The following is a 17,011-nucleotide window of genomic DNA, read 5'->3' on the forward strand; positions in this document are numbered from 1 at the left end:
GCAAGGTGCCCGAGAGCTGTGGCTGCACCAAGAGCTAACATATTGTGTGTTGTCTCTTCGTGTGCAGGTCGAATAAAAATTATCCAACCATCAGAATTCCAGTTGTGGCAGTGTCCTAATTACGTGACCTGCCGACTGGTCAGCTCAAGCCGACCGCCGGAGCTGTGCATGTGGATGAGGTGCACGACCTGCGCATGTGAATTTGTTGATGGCTTACTGTAAGTGAATATATACTGTAAACAGTGAAAGTGAATGTAGAATATTCATTAGATACAGGTATTCGTGCTTATTTGTATGTTTTGGATGAATTTGTTTATTGCATTAATTTTTTTTGGTATTTGAATGCACTAAATTACATTGTATTTTAGTGCTCTGTTGAGCCATGGAAGATTCTCAAATCCATAAGACGTGTTATGCTGTGGATTTTAGTGTGGGTAGAGGGAGGGGGTGTCCTTCCATTTACACCAATTGTACAGTCAGCTCCTGGGAGTAGAGCGTTTGCTTGTCCTGAGTTTGCAAGCACTGGGAGGGGTAGGCTGTTTGTTCCACCTGACCAGGGTATCCCACCTCTGTCTTTTGATGTACCATCATCCACAGTACTCGGTGATAATGGGACGCCTCCGAGTCAGCTTAGTGACCTTATTAAGCAGATTGGTTCAGAGATAGGAGAATCTATCAGAGCGAGTTTACTGCAGCCTGGGGTTTCAAGTCTTTCTCCTGCCCGTCCCCCTCACCAACCCCAGCAGTTTCCCCTGCCTGAGCAGTGTGGGTCAACCTTTATTGATGCGTCCAAGCTGAATCTGGTTGTGAAGTCAGATGTTAGTGCTCCACCTCTTTTTAGGGGTGATGGCTCAGATAAGTACTCTGTCCTGGAGTGGGAGGAGTTAATGGAAGTCTACCTAGAGAAGAGGGGGTTACACTGGGTCTGGGAATGTTGGGGAGGTGATGTCTAGGCTCATGGGGAGAGCACGGGATGTGACCAAAGTCTGGAAGCGTAACAACCTTGTTGTCACAGATGTTAAGGCGGTGTTCAGTGTTTTCAAGCAACACTTTGGGGATACTGTCTGCTCAGGTATGCCATTAGCTGATTTCTATTCAATCAAACCATATGCTAATGAGGGTCCAATAGATTTCTGGATTAGGCTTAACAAAGCTGCAGAGGCAGCCGAACAGTACCTTGTGAGTGAGGGCAGGACCTTACCCAATCAGTGCTCAGAATTGGCAGTCATGTTTGTACGCAACTGTCCTGATAAAGAGTTGGCCCAAGTGTTCAAGAGCAAACCCATTCGTGACTGGACAGCCAGTGAGGTACAGGATCGGTTGGATGAACTGTTAAGGGAACGTAAAGCATGTAGAACACAACTTTCACAGCAGGTTGCTGCTGTTTTTGACTGCCCTCAGGAGGGAGTGGGTCCTGTGAAAAGACCTAATGTGTCATCTTTTTCTCAATGTGGCCGTGAACCAGACCAGGCATCATCTGTATCTGAGGGTGGGACATTAAAGAAAGTTTTGACTTTGTTAGAGAAGGCTCTGGTCAGCAATACTCAGCAATACTCAGTCTGTGAGTGGCACAGTGGTCTAAGGCACTACATCGCAGTGCTAGCTGTGCCACTAGAGATCCTGGTTTGAATCCAGGCTCTGTCGTAGCCGGCCGCGACCGGGAGACCCATGGGGCGGCACACAATTGGACCAGCGTCGCCTAGGGTAGTGGAGGGAATGGCCGGCTCAGTTCGTAGAGCATGGTGTTTGCAACGCCAGGGTTGTGGGTTCGATTCCCACGGGGGTATGAAAAAAAAAAGTAACGTATGCACTAACTGTAAGTCGCTCTGGATAAGAGCGTCTGCTAAATGACTTAAACATGTTAAATGTAGAGGGCCCCGTAAACAGTTCCACAAACTTCAGCATGAGTGCGCTGACTGTGGAAGCACTAATCACTGGACCAAAGCTCAGTGTCAGATGCACCAGCTGTGCGTCAAGTGCTTTTCTCCGGGCCACATGAGCTTTGACTGTAGTGAGGCTGGGCAGCGACAGAACCCTGGATGTGGACAGACTGGCAGGTCTCAGGAAAACTAGAAAGCCTCCGTTCTGAGGAGGGCAATGTGGGGCATTCTTATTTTTCCTCCACTGATGATGATATCCAATCTGTTTATTCTTACTTTTGTGAGTCAGTACCCAAGAACAACACAGTCATTTTTCAGAACACAATGAGAATTACTCAGAATGACAGTTTGTTTTACACCACTGTGCTAGTACAGGATAAAGTTGAGCTGAAGGGGATGTTAGATAGTGGGTCCATGGCTACTACTCTGCGCGCAGATATTGTACCTCGGTTGAGGGAGGCAGGAGTGGTAGAGGGGAACTTTCTAGCTCCTTCAGACATCATCCTGGTGGGTTGTGGTGGGAACAAACTAGCCCAGTGGGCATGTGTGACTTAAAAATTCAACTTTATGGCTTCTGTTATGTAGTCCCAGTGCTTATTGTTGATGGGCAGGTTGATGAACTCATTGTGGGAACTAATGTGTTGAAGTCTCTGATTAGACAGTGAGTTTCTATGTGCTCACGCAGGTGCCCGAGAGCTGTGGCTGCACCAAGGGCTAAGCTATTGTGTGTTGTCTCTTCGTGTACAGGTATGTCATTTATTTTGTCAGAATTATGTTGTATATCATTTTACTTGTATTGTATAGTGTGTTGTTAGGCACTGAATGTGTCCCCTGTCGGTCTGTCCCCCTGTCGGTCTGTCACCTGTTTTTCTGTCTGTGTCCCAGGAGCCAGAGTAAATGCCAAAGACAACAAGTGGCTCACTCCTCTGCACCGGGCCTTGGCTTCCTGCAGTGAGGTACGTGTAGTGATACTGTCAGCCCTCACACACACTCCTGTGCATATGTGTTTGACTGTTAAGTGTGTTGTGATTTTTAAATGCACTTTAAACAAAGTTGAACATGATTTGAACTGTGTTCCTGTAGGAGGCTGTCCAGGTGTTATTGAAACACTCTACTGACGTGAACGCCAGGGACAAGAACTGGCAAACGCCGCTCCACATCGCTGCGGCCAATAAGGCAGTCCGCTGTGCCGAGGCCCTGGTCCCTCTCCTCAGCAACGTGAACGTGTCAGACCGGGCCGGGCGCACGGCGCTGCACCATGCAGCCTTCAGTGGACACCAGGAGGTTAGCAATTAGCATGGACATGATTACACACTGTAGTCTACACTTTATACCTGCCCTATCCCCACGTTGAGCTTACTGTGCATCCGATTACTTACAATGGTTGTATGTAGGGCTGTGACGGTAATTGGATAACCGTGACATTGACGGTTTTGGATGAAGAACACCATGAAAATAAAATTACCGTCAAAACCAAAAAGAAGTATGATTTTCTCTCCATAAAATGTTTTATCACCTTTATTTTAATGTAGATATACTTTATCCATAGCGGGGAGTGTTAACTATTGATTATATGGTATTGTTTTGCTGACTTAGTTGGAGGAGATATAGACAGTTTAATAGATGGACTATCTTTTGATGCACCGCAATCACCAAATCTGCTCTATGCGCGAATAGGAGAGAATCTTTGAAGGTCAATTCAGGTTAATTGAAGAGGGGGGGGTGAGGTGAAAAGTGGGGACCGGGGGTAACTATAGTACCTCTAGATCTATAGCCTACAGGCTGGGGGTGGGTGGGTAGCCTCTGACCTCTGACCTTCACCTCTGACCTTTTTCATTGTTACAGTAGATCAGAGGAGTGAGGTGAAAAAGATGGCTCTCATTGCAAAAAAAAACCCCATAACAACCTGTTTGGGCACATTTCAGTTTCACACCTAACGACGATGGAGAACCAGATGACTTGGCCAGCCTGTTTGCAGAATATGCGCAAAACCCATAGGCTACCTACTAAGAATTCCAGCACCACAAACGGGACACCGATAAGTGGCGAGCACTGCCAGACACTGGAACTCGTTATTTAGTCATAGGAATGGTGCCTTTACGAACGGTGGAGAAACCCGCCTTCAAATAAATGCTCTGGAAATTTGACAGACTATACGAGTTACCGGGGAGAAAGTATTTGTCTCAAACAGCGGTCCCTACCTTGTTCAACAAGGTGAAGGGGGAGGTTCAGGCAGAGCTAAAGGACGTAGATTTGTTTATTTTTGCACTGAATATGGACATGTGGTCAAGTGTAAATATGACTCCTTACATGAACCTAACAGTGCACTATCTGACGAAAGACTGGACACTGAAATCCAACTGTTTGGAAACAACCTACATTCCGGAATTCCTTGACTGGGCCCTTGACGAAAATCTAATGTCCTGTATCGCCACAGACAACAGGGCCAACATTGTGGCTGAAGTGAGGCAACTGAACTGGCCTTGGCTAAATTGCTTTGGCCACAATCTCCATCTCGCTGTCACCATCAATGTGAAGCCAGAGCACAGGCCGTGTTCTAGGCCTATGTAGAACTCTGGTGGGCACTTTTTAGCAGAGCTGGCGATTTAAAAGAGGGACCTAGTAAGGCCCAGACCGAGCTGAACCTCCCAATTCACAACCTCATTCTTGTGAGAAATGAAGTTTTAATAACTAAGCTGTAATAACCATTTATAGGCTATTCAATGTTAAAAGAATAAGCTATGCAAAATTATTGTTCATGAATAATTGTAATTCAGATGCCCGAGCAAATAAACAAACAAAATAGGCTAGTTTCCTTGAATCACTTAATGTTGCATTACCATAGGCCCATTGTTTTATTTAGCCAATCATACTCTAATTAAACCACTGATTATAATGAGTTAATAATGAGAATATAGAACATATTCTGGGAATCCTACATGTTACGTGTGTATACTATACCAGAAAGCATGATCATTAGCTTCTTCTGGATTGTTTTAAATCGCGTAGCCTGTCGGAAGGCAGCGGGTGCGGCGAATAGGCTTCCAAATAGATGACTGTTGAGTTGTGAATGTCAGTGAAAGAGAGGCTCAACCAGGCATATCGCAATTTTTCAAAATACAATGGAGGGAAAACAGTTTGGAAAGCAATTGGCTTATTGCTTCAAAGAGAAGAAGATGAAAATACTAATGTCTTTTTAATGATCAAAATCCTCAACTTAATTGAGGGAACAGTATTATTGGCATCGGCTATATCCCCGGTGAGTGTGCATATTCACTGTCTTTATCACTGGGTCAGTGCCACTTGAAAGTCGTGTTGAAAAAGATTCTGCTAATCTCTCTAGTCATATAAAGTGTAGTAGAATTGCGTGATTTTAAAATAATAAAAGGCCACATTTTTCCAGTGAAAAGAAACCTACTCCACCACCCGCTGCATTGAACAGCCTGTGATTGAGTTATATTATTAGCCTAAATTATGACTATCCAATTTACTAATCACATTAGGAATAGTCAGCTATTTTACATAAGTTCCGAGCTGGTCATGGGTGCACTTCAGCCACGCTCAAGGTCCTAAACGATATTATAACCGCAATTGATAATAGACAGTACTGTGCAGCCGTCTTCATCGACCTGGCCAAGGCTTTCGACTCTGTCAACCACCGCATTCTTATTGGCAGACTAAATAGCCTTGGTTTCTCAAATGACTGCCTCGCCTGGTTCACCAACTACTTCTCAGATAGAGTTCAGTGTGTCAAATCGGAGGGCCTGTTGTCTGGACCTATGGCAGTCTCTATGGGGGTGCCACAGGGTTCAATTCTTGGGCCGACACTTTTCTCCGTGTATATCAATGATGTCGCTCTTGCTGCTGGTGACTCTCAGATCCACCTCTACGCAGACGACACCATTTTGTATACATCTGGCCCTTCATTGGACACTGTGTTAACAAACCTCCAAACGAGCTTCAATGCCATACAACACTCCTTCAGTAGCCTCCAACTGCTCTTAAACACTAGTAAAACTAAATGTATGCTTTTCAATCGAACGCTGCTGGCACCCGCCCACCCGACTAGAATCACCACTCTCGACGGGTCTGACCTAGAGTATGTGGACAACTACAAATACCTAGGTGTCTGGTTAGACTGTAAACTCTCCTTCCAGACTCACATAAAGAATCTCCAATCCAAAGTTAAATCTAGAATCGGCTTCCTATTTCGCAAACAAAGCCTCCTTCACTCATGCTGCCAAACATGCCCTCGTAAAACTGACTATCCTACCGATCCTTGACTTCGGCGATGTCATTTACAAAATAGCCTCCAACACTCTACTCAGCAAACTGGATGTAGTCTATCACAGTGCCATCCGTTTTGTCTCCAAAGCCCCATACACTACCCACCACTGTGACCTGTACGCTCTTGTTGGCTGGTCCTCACTACATGTTCGTCGTCAAACCCACTGGCTCCAGGCCATCTATAAATCACTGCTAGGCAAATCCCCGCCTTATCTTAGCTCATTGGTCACCATAGCAGCACCCACCCGTAGTCTGCGCTCCAGCAGGTATATCTCACTGGTCATTCCCAAAGCCAACACCTCCTTTGGCCGCCATTCCTTCCAGTTCTCTGCTGCCAATGACTGGAACGAATTGCAAAAATCTCTGAAGCTGGAGACTCTTATCTCCCTCAATAACTTTAAGCATCAGTTGTCAGAGCACCTTACCCTTGCACCTGTACACAGCCCATCTGAAATTAGCCCACCCAACTACCTCATCCCTATATTGTTATTTATTTTGCTCTTTTGCACCCCGGTATCTCTATTTGCACATAATCTCTTGCACATCTAGCATTCCAGTGTTAATACTATTGTAATTATTCTGCACTATAGCCTATTTATTGCCTTACCTCCATAACTTGCTACATTTGCACACACTGTATATATATTTTCTGTTGTATTTTTGACTTTATGTTTTTTTACCCCAAATGTAACTCTGTGTTGTTTTTATCGCACTGCTTTGCTTTATCTTGGCCAGGTCGCAGTTGTAAATGAGAACTTGTTCTCAACTGGCTTACCTGGTTAAATAAAGGTGAACAATTTTTTTTTTTATAAGTTTGCAAATGTGATGATGCATGGAATGCTTGATATTTTTCATGGAGAAAATTAGCTTCCCCAAACTTGAGAGCAAGACTGGCCTAAACGCGCTAATGTTTTCCTTTGCTAATGTCCGTCCCGCCCCCTGTCAGCTGTCAGTTTTGTCGATGACCACGTACATAAGACACGCCAATCACCGACACCTGAAGTTCCATGACCATCACAGCCCTAGTTGTATGCTTGAGTTTGTTCAGAGGAGGCTTTGAATAAAATCCGATCTGAGTGTGAAATGCCTTACTGAGGGTAAATGGAAGCTCCTCTTGTGCCCGGCTCAGCCTTATACAGTTTAAGGTACTTTACCGTATCCATTTCAGTAAGGCCAGATTGTCCAAATTCTACCCAAATATTGATGGTACATGTGACAGGTGTAAAAGCTCCTTGGCGGACTTGACCCACATGTTCTGGTCCTGTCCCCGTCTGGCAGATTATTTGTCCACTATTTAAAACCCTTTCTGAAGCATTTGATATAAAGTTGCAGCCTAGTGCAGAAATTGCTATTTTTGGAGTACCAAACAACAATCCTTCTCTGACCAATAGACAGCTAGATGCCATTGCCTTTGCCTCCATGTTAGCCCGCAGAAGGATTTTATTGGATTGGAAATCTATCAATCCTCCCTTAGCCTCTCTTTGGCTCAAAGATCTGAAGCTGTTCCTAAAATGAGAAAAAATGAAGTTACCATTCGAGGGTCAACCAACTCATTTTATTCCTCCTGGGACCCGATGATATCCTATTTTGAACAGCTCCAAACACTTCCTCCAGATTAGTACTCTTGGCCCCACCTTGAGATTACTGCTATATAGGCCTATAAAATCACTTAATCACCTGAAATTGTTAGGCTATTACATTTTTGCTTGAAGTAACGTTGTTGTATACTTTTGTTTTGTTTTCTGACATGTAACTCAATTACTTTCCCTTTCTTTTTAAATGGGTTTGGAGGCATTCTGGGGGGAGGGGGAGGTCAAAGGGGGACTAAAAGGGGAGAAATGTACCATGTCTTTACATGTTATCTTTCATTCATTGTGAATACAAAATATATAATTTTAAAGGGAAGGCTTTGAAGCCAGATTTAGCGGATTTTGCTGTTTAGTTTTCCTCAACCTGTGTTTTGTTTCTCTCTCCTCTCCCTGTTAGATGGTGAGGCTGCTTCTCTCCAGAGGAGCCAACATTAATGCCTTTGACAAGAAGGATCGCCGAGCAATCCACTGGGCTGCTTACATGGGTGATGAGTTTACCACATCATTTACATTCTGACTAATGTCCTTTATACCAATGAATGAATGAATGAATGGACTGTGTGTTAGTCTCACAGCTCAGCTGTATGAGCCACGTCTAGTGTGTTATTATGTCAGAATCATGTACTAAGTAGGTTGATTAGATGTTTTCAGTTGTACTAACATGATGTAGGTGTTGCTTATGGTGCTGTGTACCACTGTAAACTAATCTATCTCTCCCTCTCTCTGCCTATCTCTCTGTGTTTGTATCTCTGTTTCTCTCTTAACCCCCTTACTATCTCCCTCCCTCTCTCTCTCTCTCTCTCTCTCTCTCTCTCTCTCTCTCTCTCTCTCTCTCTCTCTCTCTCTCTCTCTCTCTCTCTCTCTCTCTATTTATCCCTCCCCTTCTCTCTCTACCATAGGGCACATTGAGGTGGTGAAACTGCTGGCCTCTCATGGATCAGAGGTGTCCTGTAAAAACAAGAAGGCCTACACCCCTCTCCACTCTGCAGCCTCCAGTGGAATGATCAGTGTGGTCAAGTACCTCCTGGACCTTGGTGTGGATGTGAGTCAACACGCATTCAAATGTGTAGGGGGTTTTCATAATAGTAATGAAGAGAGAGAGGTTAGAGCCAGTGGTTTTCTAACAAGTTGAATAGATTTAGTTGATTTCTTACTAAGTTCAATAAATGTTTGAATATTGTTGAATTTCGGTTTAATGTCTGGATTCCGTGATTCGGTCCGCAACGCCTATTTTATAGGGCCCTAGTCAATGAACTTGTCATAAATCAACATAGGATATGCCCTCTCCCCCCCAACAAGACTCAAATATATATATATATATATATATATATATATTGGAAATGTAAGCAAGGGTTGAGCTTCTTCAGTTTGTGTCACAAAGTGGATACGTTTCTGTGTCCCTTTCAGAGTGAGTGACACATTGACTTTATATAGTGTACCAAGAGTTGTTCCCTCGCTTACGGCCATACCAGCCTGAATACGCCCGATCTCGTCCGATCTCGGAAGCTAAGCAGGGTCGGGCCTGGTCAGTACTTGGATAGGAGACTGCCTGGGAATACCATGTGCTGTAAGCTTTTTGTCCCAGTAGAGCGTGCTCTTGTGTCATGGAGCAACTGCCTTTTATTTATCACCCTAATAATATCATGGATTGTTATTGGACTAAATGCAGTTTGTGTGTGCTGCCCTGCCCTGATCAAATCAAATAATGGACAGTGCGTTTCCCTCAAAATATAGGCAGTACATGCAGCCTTTGTTTTTAGTCTAGGAGACAGTCAATGTCTGTAGTCCATTAGGGAACTATAAAATCCCTTCAATGTTTTGCCTGATTCCGTTAATTCCCAAGTTCCCTTTTCTCCATTTAGATTTCCCCGTTGACCGTTTGTCCCTGTTTTGGCAGGTTTTCGCTCTCAAAAGTACACCTTTTTAATAGCAAAACAGCACAATTGGATGTTCTATGTCCACAACAATGTTTAAACCCTATCAGGTGACCATTTGTGAGGTCTGGGAAAAATGTAAGACATTTAGATTTTGGGGTGTAGTTACCCTTAAATGCAAGCGTGCACCAGGAAGAGACCTTTGTTTGGTTAAGCGGTGTTGCTGTAGAACAAATGGCCACTGGAGTGATGCAAATGATCACGGTATAATTCTGCCAGGCAGGCATAGGCTACTTTGTAGTTAACATTTACTTGCGAAGGTTTTGGGGAAAGCCATTCCTTCCCTACCAGAAGAAGGTTATCATTAGCATCATCGCTAACGGCTACACAAAGTGTAGACATACGCGCGCACCGCACACATGCACACAGACAGGGGCATTCCTGTGCCGTTTCAGAAAGTTCATGGAAATACGAATCACTGATGCATTTTGTTCATGTCTTATGATTGACTTGGGCAAATGAATGCGTTTTCTAACAAGTTGAATAGATTTAGTTGATTTCTTACTAAGTTCAATAAATGTTTGAATATTGTTGAATTTCGGTTTAATGTCTGGATTCCGTGATTCGGTCCGCAACGCCTATTTTATAGGGCCCTAGTCAATGAACTTGTCATAAATCAACATAGGATATGCCCTCTTCCCCCCCAACAAGACTCATATATATATATATATATATATATATATATATATATTGGAAATGTAAGCAAGGGTTGAGCTTCTTCAGTTTGTGTCACAAAGTGGATACGTTTCTGTGTCCCTTTCAGAGTGAGTGACACATTGACTTTATATAGTGTACCAAGAGTTGTTCCCTCGCTGACGGCCATACCAGCCTGAATACGCCCGATCTCGGAAGCTAAGCAGGGTCGGGCCTGGTTAGTACTTGGATGGGAGACCGCCTGGGAATACCATGTGCTGTAAGCTTTTTGTCCCAGTAGAGCGTGCTCTTGTGTCATGGAGCAACTGCCTTTTATTTATCACCCTAATAATATCATGGATTGTTATTGGACTAAATGCAGTTTGTGTGTGCTGCCCTGCCCTGATCAAATCAAATAATGGACAGTGCGTTTCCCTCAAAATATAGGCAGTACATGCAGCCTTTGTTTTTAGTCTAGGAGACAGTCAATGTCTGTAGTCCATTAGGGCACTATAAAATCCCTTCAATGTTTTGCCTGATTCCGTTAATTCCCAAGTTCCCTTTTCTCCGTTTAGATTTCCCCGTTGACCGTTTGTCCCTGTTTTGGCAGGTTTTCGCTCTCAAAAGTACACCTTTTTAATAGCAAAACAGCACAATTGGATGTTCTATGTCCACAACAATGTTTAAACCCTATCAGGTGACCATTTGTGAGGTCTGGGAAAAATGTAAGACATTTAGATTTTGGGGTGTAGTTACCCTTAAATGCAAGCGTGCACCAGGAAGAGACCTTTGTTTGGTTAAGCGGTGTTGCTGTAGAACAAATGGCCACTGGAGTGATGCAAATGATCACGGTATAATTCTGCCAGGCAGGCATAGGCTACTTTGTAGTTAACATTTACTTGCGAAGGTTTTGGGGAAAGCCATTCCTTCCCTACCAGAAGAAGGTTATCATTAGCATCATCGCTAACGGCTACACAAAGTGTAGACATACGCGCGCACCGCACACATGCACACAGACAGGGGCATTCCTGTGCCGTTTCAGAAAGTTCATGGAAATACGAATCACTGATGCATTTTGTTCATGTCTTATGATTGACTTGGGCAAATGAATGCGTTTTCTAACAAGTTGAATAGATTTAGTTGATTTCTTACTAAGTTCAATAAATGTTTGAATATTGTTGAATTTCGGTGTAATGTCTGGATTCCGTGATTCGGTCCGCAACGCCTATTTTATAGGGCCCTAGTCAATGAACTTGTCATAAATCAACATAGGATATGCCCTCTTCCCCCCAACAAGACTCAAATATATATATATATATATATATCTATATATATATTGGAAATGTAAGCAAGGGTTGAGCTTCTTCAGTTTGTGTCACAAAGTGGATACGTTTGTGTCCCTTTCAGAGTGAGTGACACATTGACTTTATATAGTGTACCAAGAGTTGTTCCCTCGCTTACGGCCATACCAGCCTGAATACGCCCGATCTCGTCCGATCTCGGAAGCTAAGCAGGGTCGGGCCTGGTTAGTACTTGGATGGGAGACCGCCTGGGAATACCATGTGCTGTAAGCTTTTTGTCCCAGTAGAGCGTGCTCTTGTGTCATGGAGCAACTGCCTTTTATTTATCACCCTAATAATATCATGGATTGTTATTGGACTAAATGCAGTTTGTGTGTGCTGCCCTGCCCTGATCAAATCAAATAATGGACAGTGCGTTTCCCTCAAAATATAGGCAGTACATGCAGCCTTTGTTTTTAGTCTAGGAGACAGTCAATGTCTGTAGTCCATTAGGGCACTATAAAATCCCTTCAATGTTTTGCCTGATTCCGTTAATTCCCAAGTTCCCTTTTCTCCGTTTAGATTTCCCCGTTGACCGCTTGTCCCTGTTTTGGCAGGTTTTCGCTCTCAAAAGTACACCTTTTTAATAGCAAAACAGCACAATTGGATGTTCTATGTCCACAACAATGTTTAAACCCTATCAGGTGACCATTTGTGAGGTCTGGGAAAAATGTAAGACATTTAGATTTTGGGGTGTAGTTACCCTTAAATGCAAGCGTGCACCAGGAAGAGACCTTTGTTTGGTTAAGCGGTGTTGCTGTAGAACAAATGGCCACTGGAGTGATGCAAATGATCACGGTATAATTCTGCCAGGCAGGCATAGGCTACTTTGTAGTTAACATTTACTTGCGAAGGTTTTGGGGAAAGCCATTCCTTCCCTACCAGAAGAAGGTTATCATTAGCATCATCGCTAACGGCTACACAAAGTGTAGACATACGCGCGCACCGCACACATGCACACAGACAGGGGCATTCCTGTGCCGTGCCAGAAAGTTCATGGAAATACGAATCACTGATGCATTTTGTTCATGTCTTATGATTGACTTGGGCAAATGAATGTGTTTTCTAACAAGTTGAATAGATTTAGTTGATTTCTTACTAAGTTGAATAAATGTTTGAATATTGTTGAATTTCGGTGTAATGTCTGGATTCCGTGATTCGGTCCGCAACGCCTATTTTATAGGGCCCTAGTCAATGAACTTGTCATAAATCAACATAGGATATGCCCTCTTCCCCCCCCAACAAGACTCAAATATATATATATATATATATATATATATATTGGAAATGTAAGCAAGGGTTGAGCTTCTTCAGTTTGTGTCACAAAGTGGATACGTTTCTGTGTCCCTTTCAGAGTGAGTGACACATTGACTTTATATAGTGTACCAAGAGTTGTTCCCTTGCTTACGGCCATATCAGCCTGAATACGCCCGATCTCGTCCAATCTCGGAAGCTAAGCAGGGTCGGGCCTGGTTAGTACTTGGATGGGAGACCGCCTGGTAATACCAGGTGCTGTAAGCTTTTTGTCCCAGTAGAGCGTGCTCTTGTGTCATGGAGCAACTGCCTTTTATTTATCACCCTAATAATATCATGGATTGTTATTGGACTAAATGCAGTTTGTGTGTGCTGCCCTGCCCTGATCAAATCAAATAATGGACAGTGCGTTTCCCTCAAAATATAGGCAGTACATGCAGCCTTTGTTTTTAGTCTAGGAGACAGTCAATGTCTGTAGTCCATTAGGGCACTATAAAATCCCTTCAAGGTTTTGCCTGATTCCGTTAATTCCCAAGTTCCCTTTTCTCCGTTTAGATTTCCCCGTTGACCGTTTGTCCCTGTTTTGGCAGGTTTTCGCTCTCAAAAGTACACCTTTTTAATAGCAAAACAGCACAATTGGATGTTCTATGTCCACAACAATGTTTAAACCCTATCAGGTGACCATTTGTGGGGTCTGGGAAAAATGTAAGACATTTAGATTTTTGGGGTGTAGTTACCCTTAAATGCAAGCGTGCACCAGGAAGAGACCTTTGTTTGGTTAAGCGGTGTTGCTGTAGAACAAATGGCCACTGGAGTGATGCAAATGATCACGGTATAATTCTGCCAGGCAGGCATAGGCTACTTTGTAGTTAACATTTACTTGCGAAGGTTTTGGGGAAAGCCATTCCTTCCCTACCAGAAGAAGGTTATCATTAGCATCATCGCTAACGGCTACACAAAGTGTAGACATACGCGCGCACCGCACACATGCACACAGACAGGGGCATTCCTGTGCCGTTTCAGAAAGTTCATGGAAATACGAATCACTGATGCATTTTGTTCATGTCTTATGATTGACTTGGGCAAATGAATGCGTTTTCTAACAAGTTGAATAGATTTAGTTGATTTCTTACTAAGTTCAATAAATGTTTGAATATTGTTGAATTTCGGTTTAATGTCTGGATTCCGTGATTCGGTCCGCAACGCCTATTTTATAGGGCCCTAGTCAATGAACTTGTCATAAATCAACATAGGATATGCCCTCTTCCCCCCAACAAGACTCAAATATATATATATATATATATATATATATATATATATATATATATATATATATATTGGAAATGTAAGCAAGGGTTGAGCTTCTTCAGTTTGTGTCACAAAGTGGATACGTTTCTGTGTCCCTTTCAGAGTGAGTGACACATTGACTTTATATAGTGTACCAAGAGTTGTTCCCTCGCTTACGGCCATACCAGCCTGAATACGCCCGATCTCGGAAGCTAAGCAGGGTCGGGCCTGGTTAGTACTTGGATGGGAGACCGCCTGGGAATACCAGGTGCTGTAAGCTTTTTGTCCCAGTAGAGCGTGCTCTTGTGTCATGGAGCAACTGCCTTTTATTTATCACCCTAATAATATCATGGATTGTTATTGGACTAAATGCAGTTTGTGTGTGCTGCCCTGCCCTGATCAAATCAAATAATGGACAGTGCGTTTCCCTCAAAATATAGGCAGTACATGCAGCCTTTGTTTTTAGTCTAGGAGACAGTCAATGTCTGTAGTCCATTAGGGCACTATAAAATCCCTTCAATGTTTTGCCTGATTCCGTTAATTCCCAAGTTCCCTTTTCTCCGTTTAGATTTCCCCGTTGACCGTTTGTCCCTGTTTTGGCAGGTTTTCGCTCTCAAAAGTACACCTTTTTAATAGCAAAACAGCACAATTGGATGTTCTATGTCCACAACAATGTTTAAACCCTATCAGGTGACCATTTGTGAGGTCTGGGAAAAATGTAAGACATTTAGATTTTGGGGTGTAGTTACCCTTAAATGCAAGCGTGCACCAGGAAGAGACCTTTGTTTGGTTAAGCGGTGTTGCTGTAGAACAAATGGCCACTGGAGTGATGCAAATGATCACGGTATAATTCTGCCAGGCAGGCATAGGCTACTTTGTAGTTAACATTTACTTGCGAAGGTTTTGGGGAAAGCCATTCCTTCCCTACCAGAAGAAGGTTATCATTAGCATCATCGCTAACGGCTACACAAAGTGTAGACATACGCGCGCACCGCACACATGCACACAGACAGGGGCATTCCTGTGCCGTTTCAGAAAGTTCATGGAAATACGAATCACTGATGCATTTTGTTCATGTCTTATGATTGACTTGGGCAAATGAATGCGTTTTCTAACAAGTTGAATAGATTTAGTTGATTTCTTACTAAGTTCAATAAATGTTTGAATATTGTTGAATTTCGGTTTAATGTCTGGATTCCGTGATTCGGTCCGTAACGCCTATTTTATAGGGCCCTAGTCAATGAACTTGTCATAAATCAACATAGAAGCCACCCTCTTCCCCCCAGCAAGAATTTTATAGGGCCCTAGTCAATGAACTTGTCATAAATCAACATAGGATATGCCTCTCTTCCCCCGCCCCCAACAAGACTCAAATATATATATATATATATATATATATATATATATATATATATATATATATATATAATATATATATATATATATATATATATATATATATATATATATATACAGTGGGAAAAAAAAGTATTTAGTCAGCCACCAATTGTGCAAGTTCTCCCACTTAAAAAGATGAGAGAGGCCTGTAATTTTCATCACAGGTACACGTCAACTATGACAGACAAATTGAGGAAAAAAAAATCCAGAAAATCACATTGTAGGATTTTTAATGAATTTATTTGCAAATGATGGTGGAAAATAAGTATTTGGTCACCTACAAACAAGCAAGATTTCTGGCTCTCACAGACCTGTAACTTCTTCTTTAAGAGGCTCCTCTGTCCTCCACTCATTACCTGTATTAATGGCACCTGTTTGAACTTGTTATCAGTATAAAAGACACCTGTCCACAACCTCAAACAGTCACACTCCAAACTCCACTATGGCCAAGACCAAAGAGCTGTCAAAGGACACCAGAAACAAAATTGTAGACCTGCACCAGGCTGGGAAGACTGAATCTGCAATAGGTAAGCAGCTTGGTTTGAAGAAATCAACTGTGGGAGCAATTATTAGGAAATGGAAGACATACAAGACCACTGATAATCTCCCTCGATCTGGGGCTCCACGCAAGATCTCACCCTGTGGGGGTCAAAATGATCACAAGAACGGTGAGCAAAATCCCAGAACCACACGGGGGGACCTAGTGAATGACCTGCAGAGAGCTGGGACCAAAGTAACAAAGCCTACCATCAGTAACACACTACGCCGCCAGGGACTCAAATCATGCAGTGCAAGATGTGTCCCCCTGCTTAAGCCAGTACATGTCCAGGCCCGTCTGAAGTTTGCTAGAGTGCATTTGGATGATCCAGAAGAGGATTGGGAGAATGTCATATGGTCAGATGAAACCAAAATATAACTTTTTGGTAAAAACTCAATTCGTCGTGTTTGGAGGACAAAGAATGCTGAGTTGCATCCAAAGAACACCATACCTACTGTGAAGCATGGGGGTGGAAACATCATGCTTTGGGGCTGTTTTTTCTGCAAAGGGACCAGGACGACTGATCCGTGTAAAGGGAAAGAATGAATGGGGCCATGTATCATGAGATTTTGAGTGAAAACCTCCTTCCATCAGCAAGGGCATTGAAGATGAAACGTGGCTGGGTCTTTCAGCATGACAATGATCCCGAAACACACCGCCCGGGCAACGAAGGAGTGGCTTCGTAAGAAGCATTTCAAGGTCCTGGAGTGGCCTAGCCAGTCTCCACATCTCAACCCCATAGAACATCTTTGGAGGGAGTTGAAAGTCCGTGTTGCCCAGCGACAGCCCCAAAACATCACTGCTCTAGATGAGATCTGCATGGAGGAATGGACCAAAATACCAGCAACAGTGTGTGAAAACCTTGTGAACA

At 43.2% G+C, this 17,011-nt stretch overlaps 1 protein-coding gene, 3 non-coding genes and 2 pseudogenes across 4 annotated transcripts; all 6 read left to right on the forward strand.

Annotated features, from left to right (window-relative positions):
- Positions 1-2,600: 2,600 nt before the first annotated feature.
- On the forward strand, positions 2,601-8,888 carry LOC121563203 (serine/threonine-protein phosphatase 6 regulatory ankyrin repeat subunit A-like). Its single transcript, XM_045218296.1, has 5 exons — positions 2,601-2,627; positions 2,766-2,836; positions 2,964-3,164; positions 8,154-8,241; positions 8,656-8,888. Exons 4-5 carry the CDS (start codon positions 8,154-8,156, stop codon positions 8,886-8,888), a joined length of 321 nt encoding a protein of 106 aa, XP_045074231.1. The 5' UTR covers positions 2,601-2,627; positions 2,766-2,836; positions 2,964-3,164.
- A 323-nt stretch (positions 8,889-9,211) lies between these two features.
- Positions 9,212-9,330, forward strand: LOC123487158. The gene has a single exon (XR_006659658.1). It is a non-coding gene; the product is annotated as a 5S ribosomal RNA (ribosomal RNA).
- Positions 9,331-10,501: 1,171 nt separating this feature from the next.
- LOC123487171 lies at positions 10,502-10,610 on the forward strand (annotated as a pseudogene).
- A 1,168-nt stretch (positions 10,611-11,778) lies between these two features.
- Positions 11,779-11,897, forward strand: LOC123487153. Its single transcript, XR_006659653.1, has one exon. It is a non-coding gene; the product is annotated as a 5S ribosomal RNA (ribosomal RNA).
- A 1,168-nt stretch (positions 11,898-13,065) lies between these two features.
- LOC121563208 lies at positions 13,066-13,184 on the forward strand. The gene has a single exon (XR_005999812.2). It is a non-coding gene; the product is annotated as a 5S ribosomal RNA (ribosomal RNA).
- Positions 13,185-14,375: 1,191 nt separating this feature from the next.
- LOC121563207 lies at positions 14,376-14,484 on the forward strand (annotated as a pseudogene).
- The last annotated feature ends 2,527 nt before the right edge of the window (positions 14,485-17,011 follow it).

Source organism: Coregonus clupeaformis, unplaced genomic scaffold (assembly GCF_020615455.1).
Source record: "Coregonus clupeaformis isolate EN_2021a unplaced genomic scaffold, ASM2061545v1 scaf1490, whole genome shotgun sequence".
NCBI classification, from domain to species: Eukaryota; Metazoa; Chordata; class Actinopteri; order Salmoniformes; family Salmonidae; genus Coregonus; species Coregonus clupeaformis.

Bases quoted from the DNA above. Each gene is read 5' to 3' on its own strand.
- LOC121563203 (XM_045218296.1), top strand. From the start codon at position 8,154: ATGGTGAGGCTGCTTCTCTCCAGAGGAGCCAACATTAATGCCTTTGAC. The intron at 8,242-8,655 runs GTGATGAGTTTA...TCTCTACCATAG, and splicing joins CCACTGGGCTGCTTACATGG to GGCACATTGAGGTGGTGAAA.